Source organism: Oncorhynchus gorbuscha, unplaced genomic scaffold (assembly GCF_021184085.1).
Source record: "Oncorhynchus gorbuscha isolate QuinsamMale2020 ecotype Even-year unplaced genomic scaffold, OgorEven_v1.0 Un_scaffold_4777, whole genome shotgun sequence".
NCBI lineage: Eukaryota > Metazoa > Chordata > Actinopteri > Salmoniformes > Salmonidae > Oncorhynchus > Oncorhynchus gorbuscha.
In genome coordinates this window covers 7489-17500 of record NW_025745310.1, presented here as the reverse complement: position 1 = coordinate 17500, position 10012 = coordinate 7489, and the positions used below count along the sequence as shown (strand labels likewise).

The window sequence follows — 10012 nt, the reverse complement described above, 5'->3', positions numbered from 1 at the left end:
CACACACAGCAGCCTCCTCTCACTGGAGCTGGAGAGGGAGTTGCAGACTGAGGTTTACGGTTGAGGTTGATTTTAGTCAGAGGAGGCTGGTGGGAGGAGCTATAGGAGGACAGGCACATTGTAATGGCTGGAATGGATTAAATGGAACTTATCAAACACATCAGACATATGGAAACCACATTTGATTCCATTCCAGCCATTACAATGAGCCTGTCCTCCTATAATTCATCCCACCAGCCTCCTCTGATTTTAGTCTACACACTTGTCAATCTGCCACATACGTTTCACATGCACACCTGTCTCTCTCTAACACCTGTACCTGTCTCTCTCTCTCCCACCTGTACCTATCTCTCTCTCACACCTGTACCTGTCTCTCTCTCTCTCATACCTGCACCTGTCTCTCTCTCACACACCTGTACCTGTCTCTCTCTCTCTCACACCTGCACCTGTCTCTCTCTCCCACCTCTACCTATCTCTCTCTCACACCTGTACCTGTCTCTCTCTCTCTCTCTCACACCTGTACCTGTCTCTCTCTCTCTCTCTCTCTCACACACCTGCACCTGTCTCTCTCTCTCTCTCTCATATCTGCACCTGTCTCTCTCTCTCACATCTGCCTCTCTCTCACACCTGTACCTGTCTCTCTCTCTCACACCTGCACCTGCCTCTCTCTCACACACCTGCACCTGCCTCTCTCTCACACACCTGCACCTGCCTCTCTCTCTCACACCTGCACCTGTCTCTCTCTCTCACACCTGCACCTGTCTCTCTCTCTCACACCTGCACCTGTCTCTCTCTCTCACACCTGCACCTGCACCTATCTCTCACACACCTGCACCTGCCTCTCTCTCTCACACCTGCACCTGTCTCTCTCTCTCACACCTGCACCTGCCTCTCTCTCACACACCTGCACCTGCCTCTCTCTCACACACCTGCACCTGCCTCTCTCTCTCACACCTGCACCTGTCTCTCTCTCTCACACCTGCACCTGTCTCTCTCTCTCACACCTGCACCTGTCTCTCACTCTCACACCTGCACCAGTCTCTCACTCTCACACCTGCACCAGTCTCTCTCTCATACACCTGCACCTGCCTCTCTCTCACACCTGTACCTGTCTCTCTCTCACACACCTGCATCTCTCTAACACCTGCACCTGTCTCTCACTCTCACACCTGTCTCTCACTCTCACACCTGTATCTGTCCCTCTCTCACACACCTGCACCTGTCTCTCTCTCACACCTGCCTCTCTCTCACACCTGTACCTGTCTCTCTCTCACACACCTGCCTCTCTCTCTCACACACCTGTACCTGTCTCTCTCACACACCTGCACCTCTCTCTCTCACACCCGCACCACTCTCACATCTGCACCTGTATCTCTCTCACAACTGCACCTGTCTCTCTCTCACACACCTGCACCTGTCTCTCACTCTCACACCTGCACCTCTCTCACATCTGCACCTGTATCTCTCTCACACCTGCACCTGTCTCTCTCTCACACACCTGCACCTGTCTCTCTCACACACCGGTCTCTCTCTCTCTCTCTCTCTTTCTCTCTCTCTCACACACACACACACACACACACACACACACACACACACACACACACACACACACACACACACACACACACACACACACACACACACACACACACACACACACACACACACACACACACACACACACACACACACACACACACACACACACACACACACACACACACACACACACACACACACACACACACACACACACACACACACACACACACACACACCTGTACCTGTCTCCCTCTCTCACACACACCTGTGCCTGTCTCCCTCTCTCTCTCACACCTGTACCTGTCTCTCTCACACCTGTACCTGTCTCTCTCACACCTGTACCTGTCTCTCTCACACCTGTACCTGTCTCTCACACTGGACCCCTGTCTCTCACACACCTGTACCTGTCTCTCACACACCTGTACCTGTCTTTCACACACCTGTACCTGTCTCTCTCACACCTGTACCTGTCTCTCTCACACCTGTACCTGTCTCTCTCACACCTGTACCTGTCTCTCTCACACCTGTACCTGTCTCTCTCACACCTGTACCTGTCTCTCTCACACCTGTACCCGTATACAGCTGTCTCATACCTACCTGAGCCCGGCCCCCCCGTGTTGTAGTGGGTAGAGGAGCTGTCCTGGCAGCAAGCTGACCCTTTCCTTCAGGTGGCACCTCTCCAGTGCCTGCCACACCTGGGCATCCCCATGGCAACCCCAGGGGTCCAGGTTGGAGCGCAGTGAACAGGAGAACAGAGTTGGAACCCGAGCAATGACCGCCAACCGGCTGCGAAGGTCATGGAGTCCCACACTAGAGATGTCCACCCCGTCAATCATCAACACGCCCCTTCGGCCCTCCACCAATCGGAAAAGAGAACTGGTTATGGCGTCCAGCTCTGCTCCTGATCTGCTCACCACACCAACCTGTAGAGTAACATAAACCTAGTAGTATATACATGTACATATTCACACACCTACAGCAAAGTACACACAAACACACACAGAGAATCAAGGCTCACACACAAACCTTCTCTCTGGTCCGGGTGCAAAAAGACAGTTCAGCGGGTGATGGGTTAAGCTCCGTCTCATAGCTCCTGAACTCCACCACTCCCTCCTTTGGCCAGCTAGGGGGTGCTCTACAGGGCACAGACCAGGGGGGCTGAGAGAGGAAGAGAAGAGAGGGAGTGATATACAGTACTTGTCAAAAGTTTGGACAAACCTACTCATTCAAGAATTTTTCTTTGTTTGTACTATTTTCTACATTGTAGAATAACAGTTAAGACATCAACTATGAAATAACACATGGAATCATGTATAACCACAAAAAGTGTTAATCAAAATATATTTTATATTTGAGATTTTTCAAAGCAGCCACCCTTTGCCTTGATGACAGCTTTGCACACTCTTGGCATTCTCTCAACCAGCTTCATGAGGTATTCACCTGGAATGCATTTCAATTAAAAGTTAATTTGTGGAATTTCTTTCCTTCGTAATGCATTTGAGCCAATCAGTTGTGTTGTGACAAGGTAGGGGTGATATACAGAAGATAGCCCTGTTTGGTAAAAGACCAATTCCATATTATGCCAAGAACAGCTCAAATAAGCAAAGAGGAATGACAGTTCATCATTACTTTAAGACATGTAGGTCAGTAAATGCGAAAAATGTCAAGAACTTTGAACATTTCTTCAAGCGCAGTCGCAAAAACCATCAAGTGTTTATGATGAAACTGTCTCTCATGAGGACCGCCACAGGAAAGATCCAGAGTTACCTCTGCTGCAGGTAGAGGATATGTCCATTAGAGCATTATGCAGCGATACACCATCCCATCTGGTTTGCGCTTAGTGGTACTATCATTTGTTTTTCAAGACGACAATGATCCAACACACTTCCAGCCTGTGTAAGGGCTATTTGACCAATACACAGGGTGATGGAGTGCTGCATCAGATGACCTGGCCTCCACAATCACCAGACCTCAACCCAGTTGAGATGGTTTGGGATGAGCTGGACCGCAGAGTGAAGGAAAAAGCAGCCAACAAGTGCTCAGCATATGTGGGAACTCCTTCAAGACTGTTGCATTTCAGGTGAAGCTGTTTGAGAGAATGCCAAGAGTATGCAAAGCTGCCATCAAGGCAAAGGGTGGCTACCTTGAAGAATCTCAAATATATTTAGATTTGTTTAACACTTTTTTGGTTACTACATGATTCCAATGTAGAAAATAGTAAAAATAAAGAAAAACCTTTGAATGAGTAGGTGTGTCCAAACTCTTGACTGGTATTGTATATCTGTGTCCTCTCTACTCTGTTTAATACCATAACAGTGCTGTATCTGTGTCCTCTCTCTACTCTGTTTAATACCATAACAGTGCTGTATCTGTGTCCTCTCTACTCTGTTTAATACCATAACACTGCTGTATCTGTGTCCTCTACTCTGTTTAATACCATAACAGTGCTGTATCTGTGTCCTCTCTACTCTGTTTAATACCATAACACTGCTGTATCTGTGTCCTCTCTACTCTGTTTAATACCATAACACTGCTGTATCTGTGTCCTCTCTACTCTGTTTAATACCATAACACTGCTGTATCTGTGTCCTCTCTACTCTGTTTAATACCATAACAGTGCTGTATCTGTGTCCTCTCTCTACTCTGTTTAATACCATAACAGTGCTGTATCTGTGTCCTCTCTCTACTCTGTTTAATACCATAACAGTGCTGTATCTGTGTCCTCTCTACTCTGTTTAATACCATAACACTGCTGTATCTGTGTCCTCTCTACTCTGTTTAATACCATAACAGTGCTGTATCTGTGTCCTCTCTACTCTGTTTAATACCATAACAGTGCTGTATCTGTGTCCTCTCTACTCTGTTTAATACCATAACACTGCTGTATCTGTGTCCTCTCTACTCTGTTTAATACCATAACAGTGCTGTATCTGTGTCCTCTCTACTCTGTTTAATACCATAACACTGCTGTATCTGTGTCCTCTCTACTCTGTTTAATACCATAACACTGCTGTATCTGTGTCCTCTCTACTCTGTTTAATACCATAACACTGCTGTATCTGTATCCTCTCTACTCTGTTTAATACCATAACAGTGCTGTATCTGTGTCCTCTCTACTCTGTTTAATACCATAACAGTGCTGTATCTGTGTCCTCTCTCTACTCTGTTTAATACCATAACAGTGCTGTATCTGTGTCCTCTCTACTCTGTTTAATACCATAACACTGCTGTATCTGTGTCCTCTCTACTCTGTTTAATACCATAACACTGCTGTATCTGTGTCCTCTCTACTCTGTTTAATACCATAACACTGCTGTATCTGTGTCCTCTCTCTACTCTGTTTAATACCATAACAGTGCTGTATCTGTGTCCTCTCTACTCTGTTTAATACCATAACAGTGCTGTATCTGTGTCCTCTCTCTACTCTGTTTAATACCATAACAGTGCTGTATCTGTGTCCTCTCTCTACTCTGTTTAATACCATAACAGTGCTGTATCTGTGTCCTCTCTACTCTGTTTAATACCATAACAGTGCTGTATCTGTGTCCTCTCTACTCTGTTTAATACCATAACACTGCTGTATCTGTGTCCTCTCTACTCTGTTTAATACCATAACAGTGCTGTATCTGTGTCCTCTCTCTACTCTGTTTAATACCATAACAGTGCTGTATCTGTGTCCTCTCTACTCTGTTTAATACCATAACACTGCTGTATCTGTGTCCTCTCTACTCTGTTTAATACCATAACAGTGCTGTATCTGTGTCCTCTACTCTGTTTAATACCATAACACTGCTGTATCTGTGTCCTCTTCTGTTTAATACCATAACACTGCTGTATCTGTGTCCTCTCTACTCTGTTTAATACCATAACACTGCTGTATCTGTGTCCTCTCTACTCTGTTTAATACCATAACAGTGCTGTATCTGTGTCCTCTCTACTCTGTTTAATACCATAACAGTGCTGTATCTGTGTCCTCTCTCTACTCTGTTTAATACCATAACAGTGCTGTATCTGTGTCCTCTCTACTCTGTTTAATACCATAACACTGCTGTATCTGTGTCCTCTCTACTCTGTTTAATACCATAACACTGCTGTATCTGTGTCCTCTCTACTCTGTTTAATACCATAACACTGCTGTATCTGTGTCCTCTCTCTACTCTGTTTAATACCATAACAGTGCTGTATCTGTGTCCTCTCTACTCTGTTTAATACCATAACAGTGCTGTATCTGTGTCCTCTCTCTACTATGTTTAATACCATAACAGTGCTGTATCTGTGTCCTCTCTACTCAGTTTAATACCATAACACTGCTGTATCTGTGTCCTCTCTACTCTGTTTAATACCATAACAGTGCTGTATCTGTGTCCTCTCTACTATGTTTAATACCATAACACTGCTGTATCTGTGTCCTCTCTACTCTGTTTAATACCATAACACTGCTGTATCTGTGTCCTCTCTACTCTGTTTAATACCATAACACTGCTGTATCTGTGTCCTCTCTACTCTGTTTAATACCATAACACTGCTGTATCTGTGTCCTCTCTACTCTGTTTAATACCATAACACTGCTGTATCTGTGTCCTCTCTACTCTGTTTAATACCATAACAGTGCTGTATCTGTGTCCTCTCTCTACTCTGTTTAATACCATAACAGTGCTGTATCTGTGTCCTCTCTCTACTCTGTTTAATACCATAACAGTGCTGTATCTGTGTCCTCTCTACTCTGTTTAATACCATAACAGTGCTGTATCTGTGTCCTCTCTACTCTGTTTAATACCATAACAGTGCTGTATCTGTGTCCTCTCTACTCTGTTTAATACCATAACAGTGCTGTATCTGTGTCCTCTCTACTCTGTTTAATACCATAACAGTGCTGTATCTGTGTCCTCTCTACTCTGTTTAATACCATAACACTGCTGTATCTGTGTCCTCTCTACTCTGTTTAATACCATAACACTGCTGTATCTGTGTCCTCTCTACTCTGTTTAATACCATAACAGTGCTGTATCTGTGTCCTCTCTCTACTCTGTTTAATACCATAACAGTGCTGTATCTGTGTCCTCTCTACTCTGTTTAATACCATAACACTGCTGTATCTGTGTCCTCTACTCTGTTTAATACCATAACACTGCTGTATCTGTGTCCTCTCTACTCTGTTTAATACCATAACACTGCTGTATCTATGTCCTCTCTTCTACTCTGTAGCCTACCTCTCTCTACTCTGTAGCCTACCTCTCTCTACTCTGTAGCCTACCTCTCTCTACTCTGTAGCCTACCTCTCTCTCTACTCTGTAGCCTACCTCTCTCTCTACTCTGTAGCCTACCTCTCTCTCTACTCTGTAGCCTACCTCTCTCTCTACTCTGTAGCCTACCTCTCTCTCTCTCTAATATGTAGCCTACCTCTCTCTCTCTCTACTCTGTAGCCTACCTCGCTCTACTCTGTAGCCTACCTCTCTCTCTCTCTCTCTACTCTGTAGCCTACCTCTATCTCTCTCTACTCTGTAGCCTACCTCTCTCTCTCTCTCTACTCTGTAGCCTACCTCTCTCTCTCTCTACTCTGTAGCCTACCTCTACCTCTCTCTCTACTCTGTAGCCTACCTCTCTCTACTCTGTAGCCTACCTCTTTCTCTCTCTCTACTCTGTAGCCTACCTCTCTCTCTCTCTCTACTCTGTAGCCTACCTCTCTCTACTCTGTAGCCTACCTCTCTCGCTCTCTACTCTGTAGCCTACCTATTTCTCTCTCTACTCTGTAGCGCACGTCTCTCTCTCTCTCTCTCTACTCTGTAGCATACTCTCTCTACTCTGTAGCCTACCTCTCTCTCTCTCTCTCTCTACTCTGTAGCCTACCTCTCTCTCTCTACTCTGAAGCCTACCTCTCTCTCAACTCTGTAGCCTACCTCTCTCTCTACTCTGTAGCCTACCTCTCTCTACTCTGTAGCCTACCTCTCTCTACTCTGTAGCCTACCTCTCTACTCTGTAGCCTACCTCTCTCTCTCTCTACTCTATAGCCTACCTCTCTCTCGCTACTCTGTAGCCTACCTCTCTCGCTCTCTACTCTGTAGCCTACCTCTCTCTCTCTCTCTACTCTGTAGCCTACCTCTCTCTCTCTCTCTCTCTACTCTGTAGCCTACCTCTCTCTCTCTCTCTACTCTGAAGCCTACCTCTCTACTCTGAGCCTACCTCTCTCTACTCTGTAGCCTACCTCTCTCTCTCTACTCTGTAGCCTACCTCTCTCTCTCTCTACTCTGTAGCCTACCTCTCTCTCTCTGTACAGCCTACCTCTCTTCTCTCTACTCTGTAGCCTACCTCTCTCTCTCTACTCTGTAGCCTACCTCTCTCTCTCTCTACTCTGTAGCCTACCTCTCTCTCTCTACTCTGTAGCCTACCTCTCTCTCTCTCTCTACTCTGTAGCCTACCTCTCTCTCTCTCTCTACTCTGTAGCCTACCTCTCTCTCTCTCTACTCTGTAGCCTACCTCTCTCTCTCTCTCTCTCTCTCTCTCTCTACTCTGTAGCCTACCTCTCTCTCTCTCTCTCTACTCTGTAGCCTACCTCTCTCTACTCTGTAGCCTACCTCTCTCTCTCTCTCTACTCTGTAGCCTACCTCTCTCTACTCTGTAGCCTACCTCTCTCTCTCTCTACTCTGTAGCCTACCTCTCTCTCTCTCTCTACTCTGTAGCCTACCTCTCTCTCTCTCTACTCTGTAGCCTACCTCTCTCTCTCTCTCTACTCTGTAGCCTACCTCTCTCTCTCTCTCTCTACTCTGTAGCCTACCTCTCTCTCTCTCTCTACTCTGTAGCCTACCTCTCTCTCTCTCTCTCTCTACTCTGTAGCCTACCTCTCTCTCTCTCTCTACTCTGTAGCCTACCTCTCTCTCTCTCTACTCTGTAGCCTACCTCTCTCTCTCTACTCTGTAGCCTACCTCTCTCTCTCTACTCTGTAGCCTACCTCTCTCTCTCTCTCTCTACTCTGTAGCCTACCTCTCTCTCTCTCTACTCTGTAGCCTACCTCTCTCTCTCTCTCTCTACTCTGTAGCCTACCTCTCTCTCTCTCTCTACTCTGTAGCCTACCTCTCTCTCTCTCTACTCTGTAGCCTACCTCTCTCTCTCTCTCTACTCTGTAGCCTACCTCTCTCTCTCTCTCTCTACTCTGTAGCCTACCTCTCTCTCTCTCTCTACTCTGTAGCCTACCTCTCTCTCTCTACTCTGTAGCCTACCTCTCTCTACTCTGTAGCCTACCTCTCTCTACTCTGTAGCCTACCTCTCTACTCTGTAGCCTACCTCTCTCTGTGTAGCCTACCTCTCTCTCTCTCTCTACTCTGTAGCCTACCTCTCTCTACTCTGTAGCCTACCTCTCTCGCTCTCTACTCTGTAGCCTACCTATTTCTCTCTCTCTACTCTGTAGCCTACGTCTCTCTCTCTCTACTCTGTAGCCTACCTCTCTCTCTACTCTGTAGCCTACCTACCTCTCTCTCTACTCTGTAGCCTACCTCTCTCTCTCTACTCTGTAGCCTACCTCTCTCTCTCTACTCTGTAGCCTACCTCTCTACTCTGTAGCCGACCTCTCTCTCTCTACTCTGTAGCCTACCTCTCTCTCTCTCTCTACTCTGTAGCCTACCTCTCTCTCTCTACTCTGTAGCCTACCTCTCTCTCTCTACTCTGTAGCCTACCTCTCTCTCTACTCTGTAGCCTACCTCTACTCTGTAGCCTACCTCTCTCTACTCTGTAGCCTACCTCTCTCTACTCTGTAGCCTACCTCTCTCTACTCTGTAGCCTACCTCTCTACTCTGTAGCCTACCTCTCTACTCTGTAGCCTACCTCTCTCCATGTGTGCATGTTGGTCCATCTTCTGGATGGCACCAGCACTGCTCTCTACGCCACAGCTTGCTTGGACCAGGAGATGAAGAACCTCTCTCAGGCTGAGGGTGTAAGTCAGGACTAGTCCTACAGTACTGGGGTCCACCTCAGAGTCCAGTAGAGTCACAGAGACCAGGAACAGAACCAGTCCTGCAAAGGCATCCAACCACACTGATACCCACCTAGAGAGAGATATAACATTTTAATAACACACACTATTTCTGTGTTTGTAATATGTATGAGTTATGTGTTTGTGTGTAAAGGGTCCTGTCCTCTAACCTGTCCAATAAAATGCAGTTGTAGCGACACACCAGGTGCTCGTTGAGGGCACCATAGCAACGGGTCAAGGGGTCGTCATGACTACCACTGGTGACCTCATCCCTGTGTGACTCAGAAAGGAGGGATGAGAGAGAGGAGGCAGAGTCTGAAACCATCCTCCTCACCTGACCCGAGACTGACCTGTAGTATGACTGAGAGAGAGAGAGGATAGATAGATGGAGGAGAGAAATGGAAGAACAGAAGGTGAGTATAAGAGAAAAATGCAGTTTGCCGAGTAACATAACTCTGTCTCCATGTGTTTCTTACAGAAACTAAAGCAGATCAGTGAGTCAGTGAT

General features: G+C 46.5%; 1 protein-coding gene across 1 annotated transcript in view; it reads right to left on the bottom strand.

The window, feature by feature from the left end:
• Positions 1–9375, bottom strand: part of LOC124018329 (multidrug resistance-associated protein 1-like) — a 10075-nt gene extending 700 nt beyond the window's left edge. Inside the window, exons 1-4 of the mRNA XM_046333602.1 lie at positions 9358–9375; positions 2569–2700; positions 2140–2465; positions 1–28 (exon numbers count right to left, since the gene is read on the bottom strand). The exon at positions 1–28 is cut by the window's left edge and continues 167 nt beyond it. Coding sequence (XP_046189558.1) covers positions 1–28; positions 2140–2465; positions 2569–2700; positions 9358–9375 — 504 coding nt within the window. The remainder of the gene's footprint in view (positions 29–2139; positions 2466–2568; positions 2701–9357) is intronic.
• Between the last annotated feature and the right edge of the window lie 637 nt (positions 9376–10012).